This window comes from Patagioenas fasciata, chromosome 1 (genome assembly GCF_037038585.1).
Source record: "Patagioenas fasciata isolate bPatFas1 chromosome 1, bPatFas1.hap1, whole genome shotgun sequence".
Classification (NCBI taxonomy): Eukaryota; Metazoa; Chordata; class Aves; order Columbiformes; family Columbidae; genus Patagioenas; species Patagioenas fasciata.
This window is the reverse complement of record NC_092520.1, coordinates 202,578,928-202,596,927: the sequence shown is the minus strand read 5'-3', so window position 1 is coordinate 202,596,927 and position 18,000 is coordinate 202,578,928. Positions and strand designations below refer to the sequence as shown.

The following is an 18,000-nucleotide window of genomic DNA, read 5'->3' as shown; positions in this document are numbered from 1 at the left end:
GAGGCTATGGAGGTGCAGCTGTCCTGGGGTGGCATTGCCTCACATGACAGTACTGAGTGCCACATTACAGCTAAAACACTGAATTAAGTGATCTACTCTTTGCGTTACGTTTAGGCTAATACTCAACGGTGTGTGTCCTCCATGATAAAACTCCATTCTTGTGGAGACTTTAGGGTATCAAGATAAGTTCACTATCTGCATCCCATGGAAATGTGGTTCCAGACAGCTAGAAATGGCCAAAAGGAGCCTTCTGCATTGATTTGTCCCAGAGCTTTATGGAGTACACTTGTCCCTACCTACTTCATCTCTTCCTGCTGCTTTTTTTCTTTGTGTGTTTGGGATACAGCTTCCTCTAGGAGAACTTGTTGTCCGTTTTAAATCTCTTAACACCCTAATTTCTAAAAAAGGTGTTGCAAACAGGTCTCATTAATTGGTAGCTTCCAGTGACACTGGAAAATTGACAATATTTCCATGAATTTTATTGTAGCAAGTACTGTCAATTAGCAGTTATAAAGCGTAAACAAACTTAAAATACAGGCATAATGAAAAACCAATTTTTTAAAAAATAAATGCAGAAGACTGTGCATACTTGTTGTGATCTTCTTTCTGTTTATCAAAGGAGGAGTTGTAAATTTAATTTGCCCCTACACTGCATGTGTCAGTGACTGCTGGATTTTCAAAAAATAGTAAACGGGAGTCTAATGAAAGAAGTTTCTCTCACTTCTCAAAACATGCAGTCTTAACTAAAAACCATAAATCCAAGATAAGCCTCTGCTGACTGCAGAAAACAGCATTCTGAAATAAGTCCCATTCAGTCCCAGGGTTCTTTGAACCCCTTGCAGTTTAGAGATAAAAAACAGCTTATTGATCAATGATAACCGTGTGATCTGAGACAGTTATTTGTGCTGTAATTTCACCCATGCTCCTTCCTGGGTAAGAAGGTGCCTGAAGACACAATTTTCTGTGACCAATCCGCAAATGCTAAAGAAAAAAGGAGCTTTAGGAATCAGGATGTCCACCTACCCCAGCTTGGAGGTCTTTGGAACAGAGCAGTGAAAACCCACCTGCAGCATGAATCCCCTGTGGCAGGTACTTGCGGGCAGAGGATCTGATTTCTCATTTCTGCTTGGCTTCAGTATTCAGGTTTGAGCTGTTCTCCTGCCTCCTCAGCTACAAAAATACACTTTCTAAGCTTATTTAACTGATAGCATAACTTGGAGCTAAAAGAAATTGTTACATGATTAGTTTTTCAAATCAATATATGAAATAAATAATAATTAAATAAGAAGTGAAAGAGATTTTTTATATCACTTAAAATACATTGCTGCAGTTTGCAGGCATGAATTACTCAATCTGCTGTTTGATATTTTTGGAGAATAAAGCATGGAGGATCTCAGCCACATCGCTCCCCTCTCTAGGCGACTTGTGTCCTCCAGCTTGTTCTTGAATAGGTTGTTTGGATCTAGTGGGGCTGCTCTTGTGTTTTCTAAGATCAAGCTCTGAGAGTTTTCTTAGTACAAACCTGGGACGGGAATCAAAGTTTTTCTAATGATTCCACAGGGCCCATTTTGCTTTCAGGAGGAGCCTGAATTAAGGTACCAAAGTTTCATTGATTTTTTTCTTAGATCTTTAGATTTCTAAGTGACACACATTCCTTCCCACCTGTCTTCTTATGCCTGTGACAAAATCATGCTCTGCAAGTAAATATGCTCTGTATTGGCACATAACGGGATGTTTCCTCTCATAGGTTCATTAACCTTATGAACAAAAGGAATTATTATCATTTGCAACTGTGCAGCATGACACAGATTTATATTTTCCAAATGGGTATCACATAAAAAACTCATCAATTTCAGGAAAATGTTTTAACTTGATTCTAATATTAGCCCTGATAGAAAGTCCACTGTATACAAGCTTCCCAAATCTTGGATTATTCAGTAACAGTGAAATTACAGTTGTTTACATTTAATATATTCTCCCAATTAAAATCTGTCATGCTGGAGCTTGCTGGTTGAATGAAAACTCTTGCACCTTTTGAGAGTTGAATATATAATAAATATTCATGTGATCAGCTGCATAAAATTGAAAAGGACAGCTGCCTCAGGAAGGTTCATTTACTTGGTTTACTATCTATATCCATTAACATTAGAAAAGATTGCAAGAATTTATCTGCCAGAGAGTTTAATAGATAAAGTAGAGGTTTGATTTTTTCCCCTTAACTGATCCTTTTTGACATTCAGCTGCTATAAATGGAAGAAATGAGGAAAGGTACTTTTTACAAAATACGCACTCAACAGCTATGACTAGAAAAACTGAATGCATGTAAAAGAATTATTGATGTAAACCAGAAAAGCATTATTTGTTGGTGACATCTTCTTAGAAACACCTATTTCCAGCATATGGATCTCCCAAGTAAGGAGAAATCATTTTTATTTCCAAAAAGCAAGAGGCTGTTATAGAAATACACAGTGTTAGAAGCACTATCTGTATTCAGCAATTGCTCTGGCTTCGTGTACAGCTGACCCAAGCATATGCACCCTCAGTTGTAAAGTCACAGAGTTTACTCTTTCTCTTCTATGACAAGAAAATGTGGGAAGGATGTTAATTTGGACCATGTAGAGTAAAAGTTTAATAAAACACACTGCAGAAAAATTAGATTCCATCACAAGATCTGTTGTTACGAAATGCTTCTGCAGCATTGGTGTTCTTGACTAGGTTTTTTTGGATCTAGGATTATGACTTCTGCATTGGAAGGTCTTTTTTTTCTGCAGGTAGATATCCATATATATCACTCTTAGCTATCACATTTTGGATGACTTGATGGTATTAGATAAAAAAATCTATATATATCTGTTTTGAAGGACTGTATGTTTCATATACATATAAAGTGTATCTCACTAATTTCCCATATTTTCAACAGTTTAAAAAAATCTTTATAAATCCCTGTTTGCCAAAACATTTTTCCCTTGCAGTCTCATCCCTTGTGTAGTCTGAGAGAACTGAAAAATGAATTGTCCTGCAAAGGGACAGCTTGTTTTCTGTGTTCATTCTTACTGTGAATAAAGGGATTCCTAGGGAAAAAAAAAATAAATAAATAAAAAATAAAATAAAAATCTAAGTGTTTCTGTATAGCCTACTAATATTAAATGCTGCTTAGGTAACTCTGTGTTTTGAAATAAGTGGATTAAATTCTCTGCAGAGTCTAATCTGGGCACGTGCTGCCACTTTTCAAGATGTGCATATGTTTAGAGAACAGCTTGTGGCGAATTCTTAAAAGAGGTGTGAATAGATTAGTAAAAATTTTTAAGGGCGAGTGGACTCATTTATCAGCAGTCAAGTGATCTGGGACTTCCTTTGAAAGGCTCCATTATTAATTGCTCTGGTTAGATAAAAATGAAACACGAAAGATGCAATTTAAGAAAAAATACGATGTGCTAACAAAGCTGTAATTAAATGCCAAACATGGGAGGTTCCTTCCTGCGGAGACATCTGTGATGCTGTGAGAGATGGAAGAGCTGCGGAGCTCCATGTTGTCCCTGGCCACGACCAGCAGCAGAGGACACCGCCTACAGCAGACAGAGACCTTCCCTAGGCATCTCCTCAGCTTTCACAACAACCAGTAGTAGATCCACCCCTGTCAATTTGTCTAATTCCTTTTTGAATCTTCTTATTCTCCTGGCCCTCCAGAAAGGACCAGACCCCTTTCAGTGGTGCCCAACGATAGGATAAGGAGCAACAGGCACAGACTGAGCACAGGAGGTTCCATCTGAAAATGAGGAGAAACTACTTTGAGGGTGCCAGAGCCCTAGAACAGGCTGCCCAGAGAGGTTGTGGAGTCTCCTTCTCTGGAGACATTCAAACCCACCTGGAGACATTCCTGTGTGATCTGCTCTGGTGAACCTGCTTTAGCAGGTGGGTGGGACTGGATGATATCCAGACATCCCTTCCAACCCTGACCATTCCTTGAAGGCTGTCCCACCTTCTCCAAACTGCAGATGGTGAGCTCGCGGACTACGTTGCAGAGAGGCTGTCCTATTCTGACTGCCATGCTGCCTTTCACTGAACCTTTGCTGGCTCAGTGCTGTGATTTTTGAGTGGGGGTAATGGAACTGTCAGCAATACTCAGGTGCAGAGTAGTAACTAGCAATGGTATTTTTTGTTTGATATTGCTTGCCTAAATCTTAAAATTCTCTTTACTGTTCTACTGAGTTTATGTTTTTAGAGAAGTAGGCAAACTTATTTCAAGATCTCCTAAGTGGTAATAATTAATTTAGGGCCCATTCCTGCTTAAGCTTAGCCAGGGTTATTTTTTCCCCATGTGCATCATCTTGCATTTCTTTTCATGAGATTTTGTCTGCCACTTCACTCAGCCCACTTAATACCAACAGTTTTACAGCTCTTCCATGCCTATTTTAGATGTGACCATTCTGAAAGTTCTCCATTATGAAAACTCACAGTTAATTTCTACGTTTTCTTCTTGGTTTTTACCTGATTAATTCCCTCTGAAAGTAACTCCTTGTCCTTTCACCACCAAAGGCTCTTAAAAATTTAGAGTTTTCTAACATATTCTGACATGTTCATCTTTTCATGAACAACCTGCATATGAGATAACCTACATCCCTTAGAAGCACTCATACTTGTAAATAAATCCTTGAATAAATCCTCCCCTCCCAAAGGAGCAGCTGGGACCATGATGGCCAGGATGTTGTGGCTTAGGAGGAGACTCAGGTGGAACTCCACTGAGGAGAGCAAGGAGACCCCAGGTGCTCCTTGGAATATTACTGGGAGAGAAGGAGCCAGGAGGTAAACTTCTCCTCATATCATCTAGGAATGGAGAGAAACCAGCTTCTGCTGAATTGCTGTGGATTTCATTAGTAATTCACTGGATTTGCCAATAAAAACCTGATACAGTATACCAGTGGTCTCTTTTGCAGACTCTGATAGAGTTCCTTCCACAAAAGCTTTCCACACCCCCCGCTGCAACAAGATCATACAGCAACACATTGCATCAACACAACCTCAGAAGAGGACCATTACGTGCTCAAAAAAACAAGTGCAGTGGAAAAGGTACCTTGACACATGAGTTTTCTTCTGAAGGTCACACTGTTAATCCTTTCATAGTATGGTAGGATTAAGGGAACGCGGTGATACCAAAACATTTAGAGTAGTTACCTTCATCAGGAAGATAAGGGCCTAAAACATTCCTCCTCTTTCTCCCCTCTTCCCTTTTCTCAGGATTTGGAGCTGGGTCAGACTCTGATGGCTCTCCCACCTCCACCTCTGAGTTAGCAGGTATCTCAAACCTGCAGACATCTGCACCTTCTTGTCAGCCCCAACAAAAACTGTGCTGGAAAATTAATAGGATTTCCCACCCCCCTCACCTCACTACTGGAAGTATGTTCCTACTCAATTATTTAGGCTAGCAAGCACATCTTCTTCAGGGTTACAAATGGCAATCATGGGAATTTTTACTATGACATATTGGCCATAATATATCCACTTGTTTCTTGCTACTAAATTTCTTGCTCTTTCAAACACGGCAGTCCGATTTTCACATCTCCACTGATATGTACTATAGGCATGATAATTTCTTGCATTATGTGTACTGGAAACAGGCAAGTTTTAGTCTTAACTTAAATGATACTGGGTGATGCTTTAAGATTCAGCAAAAGTCTCTGTGTGAATGTAAACTGTTTCACTGTCAAGTTCCTCTTTTACTTGTTTACTTACTGATATGCATGCGTGGCAGTTATGTATTTGCATCATGGTCAAAATGAATGCAAATTGTGTACAAAGTGTGTCTATTCATACTTAATATATTTTTTAAAAAATAGAAAGGTTTAGGCATTGTGACATAAATTGGGTGTTTATTTCCTAAGCAGCAAGATATTTCTGAAGTATATCTAGCTGTCTCCATATTACTAAAGCTGTAATTTAATCTGTATTCTTGCCTGAAGTATAGTGGTAAAGAAACATGCAGTTTGATTATGGCTTGCACTTCAGAGTACTCATATTTTTAGTTCTCAGAAAATTAATTTTTAACACTGTAAACAACACTTGCGTCCATACTAGAAACAAAAGTCACTTTGAGGTGTGTGTGACTTTGCATGAGATGTGCAATCTGCGTTTGTCACCATGACCTTCAGGGAATGTTTATCATAGGGCTGAGAAATTTGTTCTGTGGTGATGGAGTGTTCTGAGCGCGTCTCCTGTTAGAGCTTTGTTTTATACGAGCATTGATAGCCTATATATTTCCCAAAAAGTGTTTGATTAATCTTCTCTTTCACCTTTTCCAAGTTATCTTTAGATGTGAGAATTTTAAAGGTTATATTATTTCAAAGAAAAAAAAGGGGGGGGGAGGGAGAGGGGTGAAGGGAAATAAGCCAACTGTTTTTAAACACCAGTTGGAGGAGGACAGTGAGGCCAAGCAGCTTTGTGCTACATTTGCCAAGACTGAAATGTGCGATTGGTGAGGAATACTCAAACACCATTATGATACTAATAAAATATGTAGTCAAATTTAACTGTGATAAGTGTATTTATGAATAGCAGAGCGAAAGAAAAATGGCATGCTCTTTGGTGAGCCTAGGTAGAGAGAAGAGTCAGCTATAGCATATGCATGTAGTTAAAAACCACAGGAAAATAGATATGTACTAGGAGAAAGATCAAGAGTAATATTTAGAAAATTCATTGGGAAATGAGGGAAAAGACAAACCAAGAGAATGGATGGAGTGCACAGAAAGACTGAGAACCACAGAGAAGAACAAAAAGGGAAGAGAAGTTTATCCCCGATGTTTTGAGACGCGTATGCGTGCATGTCTATTTGATGTAGTAAATGTGTAAATTCATGCTGGTGTGTATCTAATTAGAAAGCTGCACATCTCTATAAATCTTCAGTATGATTTCTGTTTATCAATTAACTTATTTGAATGGAGGAGGAGAACAATTTAGTGAACCCTGGGAATTGTCAGTAATAGCATCTATTTGTATATAAAATAAATCATGTTTGCAGTGCCTCTATTGCAACATACAAATAAAGAAATTCTGTAAGCTAGGAGGTGGGAGGCAATTTATGACTACTACTTATTGTGCAAATTTATCCCCTTCACGGTTTAAAAGCCTTATTGTTCTCCTGTTTATTATCTTGTTACATGCCAGGTTTGCAAACTAGCTGAACCATCATCTGATTTTGGACTTCATACGTAATGTATATGTACATCTGGATTCTGAATTCTTAGTGAAATCTGTACTGTGTTAATGCAAATCATGTTGTATAAGAATTTATAGTCTTAAGTGTTTATACACAAGCTGTTTTTTAATTCATATAGGACTTTCTTCCAAATGAACTCATTTTCTTTTGCTTGTGGACTTCACCATTTGTTGCAGCATATGTTAACTCTGACTATTTTTCCCTGTCTAGCTGTACCCCATAAAATAGGGCGGATAATTGATGGAAGTCCTGCAGACCGCTGTGCAAAACTTAAAGTTGGAGACCGGATCTTAGCTGTGAATGGCCAGTCTATTATTAACATGCCTCATGCAGATATTGTGAAGCTAATTAAAGATGCAGGTCTCAGTGTAACTCTTCGCATCATTCCTCAGGAGGGTAAGTCAGTAGCCTTTAAAAACAGGAAGAAAATTTTAAGTAGCCTCCAATTACCTTGAATTATGTCACCACTTGAAAGAGTATCTTTTGTTTCACTTTCTCAGCTGTAATGTACAGCACACCAAAATTACAGCCTTACAACTAACTGGAATAATAACTGAATTCTTGAAAAGGTTTCTGGTTATGAAAAGGATATCTAAAGCAAACTTGGATAAACCCGAGTGAGAGCCAAGTACCAGAGAGTCAGTGTTAATGTCTTTTGGAAGAATTGTTTTCTACATGGAAAAGCACCCTGCAAGAGAGACAGGTTTTGAGTTCATTCCCTTATATCCTGCTATAAACCAAACTCAAGTCTGGCTTACAGGAGACTGCAATTGTCATCACCAGGCATCTTCAGCCACCAACTACCTGTGACAAAGTTATGTGAAGGAAGAGTTCAGATTTAGTAGTTTCTTCCACATATATCACTATAAATGCAGGAAGCAGAAGAAATCTAAACCCTGTATTATCTCATTTGCAAGGTGAGGGTAAGGGGACAGGCTCATTAGCTTGGTCATTACTCCACAGCTAATCAGTGAAGATCTTTTGATGTTGGCTTCATAGGTTTCAGGTTGATTTCAGGGCTTTTTTTAGTTTAGTGATGTGCCGTAGTGGTGTATGAATTATACTATATTAATGAGACTGTGGCTTTATATCTCAGAAATACCATTAGAGCCAGGAATGTCACACAGCAAGTTGTGAATTGCTTAATGATCCATGCTCCAGTTAGACGACCTTCACCTGCTGCTGCATCCAGCAATGGGACAAGGAGACAGTCTGACACTGACCATGGACTGCGGCTGGGGGAAGTTATCTGCTTTGTTAAATGAGTTCAGTGAAAGGAAAAATGCAAACATACACAAATTCAGAATTCACACCAAAGAGCTGCTGTATAATCACTTGAGGTCAGTTTTGCAAGCATCTACAAAAAAGTGTGATGCTGCATGCAGTCCGTGCAGCTTCTTTATCTGGTATCCAGATAAATTCATAATAGCAAATTGCTAATATGTCAGTGTTAGAGATGGATACCTTAAATTAGAAAGAAAGCAGAGATGCATCGGAGATGCAGTGCTACAAGATGTTCTTGGATGGTGAGAAATTATGTGTCCAAGTCATGGCTTCCGTGTGTGACACTCATTTACCTCCTGATATTAGCTTGCCAGGTTCTAAAATTGGGAAAAAATCTAATACCTCTGTAAGGCACTTTCAGGTGAAAAATACCATATAAATGCAAAGCAGTTTTAGAAGCAGCTTATGATTTATCTAGTTCATCCATAGTTATGAGAGTAATGTAGAAATGAGGAACAATATTCCCAATCTTCGTCTCTGAAACTTTGCAAAACAAAAGAGACTCACAGACGCAAAATGGGCAATTAAAGCTTTAAGCGTAGTAATTACACAGACAACTATTGTTTATGTCTGCATGAGGAGTGCTTTAAGTGCAAATATACAAGCTTTTTTGACAAGCCTAAATTGAAAAGATTTTTAATAAAGTAGACAAAATTTTTAAAATAATTACAGGCATAAATAAGTAGAGAGCCATCAGAAATGTGCAGCTATAGGGGACAAAATCGCATGTTAAAAATAAGAAATAAAATAATTCAAAATTCAAACTGGATTCAGATATAAAACTAGGCAACATCTGGATGACACATAGCTATTGCTATTAGGAACGCTCAGCCATACCCATGCCTATTCTGGACACTTCGCACCACATCACGCTGGCCTCACTTGTTCTGTTGCAAGAAGAAATAAAACAAATAGAGATATAGAAAGGGTGAGTGTCACCAGGATGGAGCCAGGCTCTTCTCGGTGACAACCAATGATAGGACAAGGGGTAATGGGTACAAACCGGAACACAAAAGGTTCCACTTAAATTTGAGAAGAAACTTCTGCTCAGTGAGGGTGACAGACACTGGAACAGGCTGCCCAGGGAGGTTGTGGAGTCTCCTTCTCTGGAGGCATTTAAGACCTGTCTGCACGCCTTCCTGTGTAACCTCATCTGGGTGTTCCTGCTCCGGGGGGGGGGGATTGGACTGGATGATCTTTTGAGGTCCCTTTCCATCCCTGACATTATGTGATTCTGTGTGATTCTGTGAAATATGAAGTGTTCCTTTGCTGTTGATGGTGTGTGAGCAACTGCTTCTGCAGTGCTTTGTCTGCTTGTGGGTGGAGCTTTTCTCATTTATGCTTCTTAATAGGTAAATGATGAGCAACATAACTGTTCTAGTGCCTCGGGAGAAATTTATTTGATATGAGCTCAGTGCTAAATGTGTCTTCCCCCAAATGCAGCAGGAAGCCTGAAGGAATATTGACATTCCTTATTTGCCTCAAGGCCACAGGTCACATTTCCTACCCCAGCCTGTCTTTTTGGATTTTATGTTGTTTGGAAAGAAGGATTCTGGTTTTCTACAGTGTTCCTATGTGAAACCCTGGTCATTTGGCACAATACGGTGAAATAAAACATTGGTTTATCTGTTTTTTCAGAATTTATTGAGATTGGTTTTAGCGTTCACCGTTCCCAAAGATTTAAAAAAGATACAAAACTCTTGTTGAGCTCAAAGCCACCAGGAGCTAATGCAAGCATCTCAGAGTTTTAGCTTTTGTGAGGACAGTCTGTCATGCTACAACAGTGGTGAAAGCAATAAAATTTTTCATTCTCTCAAAATGGAAACTTTTCAAATATCAGTATTTCTGGGCTTTAAAAGAAAACATGGAACACGGAAGCCATTTGTCTCGTTCAATTAGCTTTTAAATAATGGAGGTGTCAACGGGAGTTACAGAAGTGACCAAGATTTCAGATCCCACTGACTATCAAAATGAGCCCATTAGGTTCATATGTCTTAAAATCTAATTATAACCCAAGCAAGTAAAAGCGACAAAGCATAAATTTTTCAGAGGTAGCGTGTGACCAAAACCGATTATTGCCTACCTTTGCCCTTTATTAAATGCCGTGCTGTGACAGGTCTTTAATCTCCAGCTTCCCAATACGCAGAGCTGAACAGCCCGGCCTCGGCCCCCGGCTCGGAGAAGCAGAGCCCCATGGCCCAGCAGCACAGCCCCATGGCCCAGCAGAGCCCCCTGGCCCAGCAGAGCCCCGTGGCCCAGCACAGCCCCGTGGCCCAGCCACCGCCTCCGCAGCCCCTCCAGCTGCAGGGACACGAGAACAGGTAAGAGCGGCTCCTCCAGGACCGCGGGACAGCCTCCTGCTGGGTCTTCATCATGTTCCCAGCAGCTGTGAGCCATCGCTTGTGGGGCTCTGGTGCCCCACAGCCCCGTGATTGCCCTTGCAGAGCACAAATTGTGCATGCCAGGATGATCTGAAAGTCTTACTCAGGTATGAAATACATCTAGCTAAACTTCCTCAAACCTGCATCAGGTTATGTTTGCCAAGGAACTAAACGCTGAGGTATTCCTCACTAGTAATTTAATTGCTAACATGTTTTCTTGTGTAACTAGAGCTTACAAAGTATGGGTATCTCAGTGGTTGATCATGAAGTGTACTTTATTTTTTTCATTATCTTGCATGTCTTTTTGTTTGTTTGTTTTTGGTCTATTAGGGTTCTGTACTCAGGAAGATATTTGAAGACATTTTCGTAACAGGCTTAGTCTATGTTGTATCATTTTCCAGTAAATTTTTCTTGTGTAATTTATGCATATGCGTTAACAAATTTTGTCTGCGACGGAAATGAATGGCAGACAGACAGGAATTTTGTGACCAACTGTATTGAAAGCTGTGTATATAAAAAGCACGCTCAGGCTGTGAGAGGATACAAGTTTCTGTGATCCTCAATCAACACTATTTAGTCTTTGGACAAATTTTTGGGATGCTAGATGAGGCTGATTACACTGACTGTCTTTATGCTAATGTTCAGTAACCCACATACCTCTTCAAGACCCTCTTCCCCAAATAGCAGATGCTGGTTACAGAACTGGAACTTTTTGCTTCTGGGGATACTTGAGTTCAGTTGTGATTTAGGCACTCTGCCCTCTAACTCTCCTTGCTTAACAGATGTAGCACTTTCACTTGCCCAAAATTATTTTTCTCTCAATTAGTCACATTTGGCAAATTTCTTTGTCTTGTATTTCATTGAGTACTTTTTCCAAAAGTGATCATCTACTGGGAGACACATGTTTATGACAAAATCCAATGCAGAGCTTTCACAGAAGTCTTTCTGTGCAGTTGTAAGTCAGTATCGAATGTCTGTTGAATTTGAAATTTTCAGAGGAGACCACTAAATTCTATTAATTAAAGTTCCAAAAAGAAATTCTGTGACAGTTTTACTGAAAAGCATAAGTTATAATAGATCATGTCACCATTTACATATTCACCAAAAATTACAGTGCTTCCAACTGTAAATAAAAACACCATCTTCTGGGATACAGCTGTAAATGTACATGTATTGGGAGCCTGCCTAAGGATGACTCTTATTCCAGAAAAAGTTCCATTATTACTAGTTCATACAGCATCATTTTTCATTAGATTTTATATGTCAGATTACAGCTTGTTTGTATAGTCAAATACATTGTTTCGTTATCAAAATCTAAATACAATAAGAAGTTTAAAAACTAGAATTTCTGCTTCCAATATTAATAAGATTCAGTATCACTGTAATCCTGTTCATTCTCTGTCTTCCTTTTATAGGATGATGATATTGAGTAAAGAAAGTAAGAGGATTGCATGTATACATGCAGGTCTTATTATAGATGCCATGTACAGGTTTTAAAAGAACTTGTGGCAGTAGACTATTTCCATCTTCTCAGAAAAGCCAAAGGGAAATAGTTCTGGTATTTTTGTGTCTGATTAGACATTTAGCTAATTAAAGCTAGTGTGTAGGAAGATTTGCCGTAATGTTACTGTAACTGTACTAATAAAGTAATGAAGTTGTGAAACATATCTGAAATGTTTTGAAATGTTTAGATGATTTAGGTTATCTTCTCATAGATAAATTAACATGACCAAAAACAATGCTTCCATTTATTCAAAATGTAATTTTTTTAAATCAGTAAGTACATTTCTAAATCCCTTTCATAGTTTATATGAGTTCATGTATCTGTATGTGTACATGTACACACATGGTCACTTGGTTGACTGAAAACTTCCAGACCAATAGTAAAGCAGAGTTCAAAGTCTACATTTCCTGTACAGGAAAAAAAATATTTCCTTCATCACTTAGGGGATGCTGTAGTAACATCCACTATGTGAAAAATTTTGTTAAATTTAACTCAAACCACTGTTACAGAGTTACCTTGCTAAAAATGTTCGGAACTTCCTTTGTGCCCATTCAGCATGTTACACAGCTGAGGCACAGAGGTTTGCAGTAAGAAATATTCCATAATTCACCCTGAAGTGTGAAATGCCATAATGCACTGATTTCCATGTGGTAAGGGAGCCACTCATTCCCGTGAGTAAATTAATGAACTAGTTGCTGTACTACAGAAAGTCACTTTTCTTTGAAATATTAGAACTCATCTTCCCGTAACCAGTTACCAATTAAAGCAAAATTTTATTAATTATTAATTCCTCATTAGCCAAATTTGTTTTCCTTTCACTTTGTGTTACTTCTGTGTGTAACCGTTGATATGACCTGCTATGGGCTGGTAGCCAGACAGCATTACAGGGAGTGTGTAGAAATAATAAGAACAATGCACATATCAAAGACTACATCAAAAAGATAACAGCTGGTACAAATAATATATCCTTATTTAATCTTCAGAAGTTCACAATAAAAACAGTTTACGTCAATGAAAGAGGGTTTATAAATGTCTGCACTGATGTTTCATTTACTCTATAGAAATCTTTATAAACTCAGTGCATTATTTTGTAGTATTGCAGGTGTTTTCACATGCAGTTTCATCTTTCAAGAAGGCAAGATAAGTGGGAATCAGGATGCTTTTCCTCTTCTTGCCCCTTTGAGCCTAATCCTGATCTCACTGCTACGAGCTGTAAAATTGCACAGTGTGACCTAAGGGAAAATTGCTTATGTCCATGTTTCAAAAACACTCACTGTTTTTGGATGCCTCGACAATTTACCCTTGAAAGTTTTGCTTCTCTGTGAAAAATTGATGCAATTTTACACTCAGGCAGCTTGATTTCACTCTTCAATATTGCATACAATACGTATTTTTAATGTTTTGCTGCTTTCTGAAACTCAGTCATTTTGCCTTTCTCAGTTATAGGTCAGAAGTAAAAGCCAGGCAGGATGTGAAACCTGACATTCGGCAACCTCCATTTACAGACTACAGGCAGTCCTCCCAGGACTACCGACAGCCTCCGCTGGACTACAGGCATCCTCCAGTGATGGATTACCAGCAGCCACCACCGCTCGACTACAGGCAGCCACCCTTGATGGATTACAGGCAACATTCACCCGACACCAGGCAGTACCCTCTGTCAGAGTACAGGCAGCCCCAGGTACAACCTGAAACACTTAGAGCACTCCTAAACAGAAAGCTTTAGGTTTTGTTGGGAGTGGTCACATATATTGGTTAAAAAGCTGACATTACAGATGAAAAAGGCACCTTTATTGTTTTTACTCCTGGTTACTTTCTGTAGAGGAAATGAATTCACAGCCATTAATATTAGTGAAGAACTATGTGATCTGTCAAATAACACTGTATTTGTAACTGTGCAACTATAATGTTAAACAAATGCTATTTTTAAGGTATTGGAGAGTTAAAATAGAAGTGCTAAAGCAAGCTGCCCTTGCATCAGCAAAGACTTTTTTTCCCTAGGAACATAATGCAGTCATCAAACAGTGGATGTACTAAGGTCAGACTGCATTTCTACAGCATCGTTGAAGATTTTTATCTAATATTAATAAATAAAGAAATAAATAGAAGTTAATCAAAACTGAGAAAGTTACATTTCTGTTGGTGGTAGTCTGGATGAGGACAAACTAGCTCGTGCAACTAGTTTATTTGACATCAGCCATGACTTTACAAATTCCAAGAATAAAGAAAGAATAAATAAAGCTTAGATGACCAGTTTTGGACAAGACTGCTGGTGACCAATAGTTACTGACAGCTGAGAAGATCTGAGGATTTAGCCCAAAGTTCAGAATTTCCAAAAATGTATTAAATAAGGGATTGTAAACTTCTGGACAGTGTAAGCCAGAACCATATATAGATGGTCTTTATGTCCATATTTTCAAAGCCAGACACATAAACCATATAAATGAAAACATCCAGATTCTTTAATGGGACCCAGAGAACTCCAGGGAACCGTCTGAAAAAGTTATGCATTTCAGTATTAAATAGCAAATCACCATCCCCATATACATACCCTATAAGATGCTTCTTGGCATCTACAGAGATGCCCAGATTGCCTGTTTCTCACAATTTCTGGTTTCGTTCTCTAACCACAGCCCCTTACTCTCATTTTCCTCACACTCCCATAGCTCTTGCATTCCTGGCTGCCAATGGATCAGAAGCAACAAAGGAAGTTCCTGCCCAGAGTCTTCTATGTTGTGGTAGTTAGGGTCCACCAAGGAAAAACTGGAAAGATGAATCTCAGGCTCTGCAGGACACAGAAAGGGTGAAACTCAGATCTCCTACTTCCCACTTCCTCCTCAAACACATTTTAACTGAAGTGATGAGAGTCACTGTACTTTGTGACTCCATGCCTGCTGATCATGTTAAGTTCTGCTGGAAATTTAGGAGGTATGATGATAGAATACTTCGGGTTGGAAGAGACCTTTAGAGTTCATCTAGTCCATCCCCTCTGGAATAAGCAGGGACATCTTCAGCTAGATCAGGTTACTCTGAGCCCTGTCCAGCCTGGCCTTGTATGTTTCCAGGGATGGGGCATCTAGATGTCTCTCATACTAATTTTTAGTTGTGATGGTGCTTATACAAGAACTGCTTGATACCTCAAATCAGCACTTCTTCCATAGATATAAACACACTTAGGTACCATGAATGTATTGAAGGTGAATCTGGAAGCCATCTAGAGAGCTTTTGATACCAGGCAACTGCTGGATGACATCCTCTCAGAGTGGTTTAGACTTCAGCATTTACATTTTACTAAAGTCTCTTTTCAGAAATGGCCAGTATCAGTGCAGAAGCATACTTTGAAGGTCCCTTTGCTGGGAACAGTTGGATAGATGGATTTTGAAGACTTGTATTTGAAGTTTTCTTGAATATATACCATGGCATTCATATGGTTGTCTTTCATTTTGTATTTCTCTATACAGGACTTTGATTATTTCACTGTAGATTTGGAGAAAGGAGCCAAAGGTTTTGGGTTTAGTATTCGAGGAGGAAGAGAGTACAAAATGGATTTGTATGTGTTGAGGTTAGCAGAAGATGGACCAGCAATAAGAAATGGAAGGATGAGGGTAAGTAAAATGTATTGTAACATTTTTTTTCAGCCTTTACAGATATGTTTGCTGATGGGGTCAAAGAGAAGCAGCTTTTTAATCTCTGATCAGATTTTAAAGAACCAATGCCAAAGACCTTTAATATTATAAACTTGTCCTGGAAGAGCTGAAGAAATTACTTGAAACATACAGTAAGCCTGTGTAGTTTCTTTGTGGAATAATTGTATTACTTCTTGTTGTTAGCACCTTTTACTGTTTTATACATTTTTCTCATTATTCTTTGACTCATATCTAAGCAACTTAAAAATCTCTGACAAAAAGTTTGGTATTTCTTTGATAATATCAGCTAAATTAACAGTTATGTCTGTAATCACAAAAGCAAAGTGGTAGCTATATGACATTTATTGGATAGCTACAAAACCTAAGACTTGGTCTGTGTTATTTTACTAATTTAATCAAGTTGCTTTCATAGTGTTTGCTAAGTTTGTTTATTGATATTATTGAATCTTTTTTGTAGGGATCAGTTGTAACTATTTGTCTACATAGGTCTTAGTGCATTTGAGTCCTCCATTGGTAGAAATCATCATAATACCACATCCAAATACTAAGTGTAAAAGCATTCACCAAAGAAATTCCATTATTTAAAAAAAAAAACAACACATTGTCACAGGGGCACCCGAAAAGTCAATTTATGAAGGCAATAAGCTCTAAACAGACTTTATTCCAACCAGAACTGTTTAACAGAAAACCAGCTAGAAATGGGATTTATCAAAATTATTAAAAACTTTGACAACAGTATAAAACACAGGTTCAGATACCGATTAGGAGTTCAGTTACTATATAGGTGATTCAGACTCAAAAGAGTCTGCACTCTAGAGTGATGATTTAAAATGTGCATCTTCCTACTTTTACAAAGTGAAGACTCTCAAACATACCCAAAAGATCCCTTATCAGTTTGGCAAGGTGTCTCAGTCCTCAAGGAATGTTCCTTAGTTGGCCAGTCTAAGGAGGAGAGTCTTTGACTGCAGACCCACTGCTTCAAGGAAGACCCACTCAGTGGGGGTCTCCATCAGCTCCATTTATACGCTAGTTGAATCTGAGCTGTGGTCATTTATGCTAGTTGTCTGGAAACTTCTCTCAACCAAGGCATCTCATTGGTCAAGGGCCCTGTCTGTTGACCAAGGACCACATACATGATCACAGTGGTCTATTGGTCAAGCAGTTTTTGGGCGATGGGAAGGAAGTGGATCTATCACATACATGTTCTGTTCAGGAAAAATAAGCTAATCAAAGTAAATTGTTTTAATCTGTTCAGTTGTACTAAGGTCAACACAAAAAAAAATTGTTCCTGTATCTAATTAGTGCAGCCTTGTTGAACCAATATTTAATTACAAAGATGGGCAATGGAAATTGTGTTCTGTACAGTAGTAATAGCAGAATTTGAAAATGTCACAGTTGTTACACAGACTCTCACCAAGTTTGACTTCATGCTGAAAGAGCATTGTCATCGGTCTAAATATACAGTCAGAGACTTTCTGTATATAACTCAGGAGTTTTAGTATGCTTCAAATCACCCTTAACTTGCCTGCTTGGTAGAATTTTAGAAGTCAGGTAGTTCTCAGTCACACCAGGGAGTGCAAAACCCTGGCACTGGGAGCTTGCACAGGGGAGCAATGGCATAAACAGTCCCTGTGCTGAGGAAGCCAGAAAGGCAACTGGCAACGGAGAACTATTCCCACAATATTTGTTGTGTGAAATAAGGTGAATTAATGCTGCAGCTAGAACTCCAACCCAAGAATATCTTATCTGGTGAGTATTTTCATTCTTTACTGTAGCACTATCACAATCAGTTGTTCTTCATGAAAAGCCGTAAGCCAGATGTATGTTATCAGCCATAATGTGATTAAAGTTGAGGAAAAAGTTGTGCTTTTAATGAGCTCTGGAATCATGTTTTTGGAAACATATGGCTAAGATGATAGAACAATGCCTTTAGAGACAGTTCATTTCAAATAATAACCTGCATTAGGCAAAAAA

General features: G+C 38.6%; 1 protein-coding gene across 23 annotated transcripts in view; it reads left to right on the top strand.

Moving 5' to 3' along the window:
- Window positions 1-18,000, top strand: part of MAGI2 (membrane associated guanylate kinase, WW and PDZ domain containing 2) — a 745,411-nt gene that overhangs the window by 687,513 nt on the left and 39,898 nt on the right. For 15 of the 23 annotated variants that reach the window (XM_071803473.1, XM_071803465.1, XM_071803462.1 and 12 more), the window contains 4 exons: window positions 7,421-7,606; window positions 10,626-10,815; window positions 13,820-14,060; window positions 15,841-15,984. In XM_071803473.1, the coding sequence (XP_071659574.1) occupies window positions 7,421-7,606; window positions 10,626-10,815; window positions 13,820-14,060; window positions 15,841-15,984 (761 nt within the window). The remainder of the gene's footprint in view (window positions 1-7,420; window positions 7,607-10,625; window positions 10,816-13,819; window positions 14,061-15,840; window positions 15,985-18,000) is intronic. The other 8 variants (XM_071803463.1, XM_071803467.1, XM_065829756.2 and 5 more) reach the window with 1 other exon arrangement.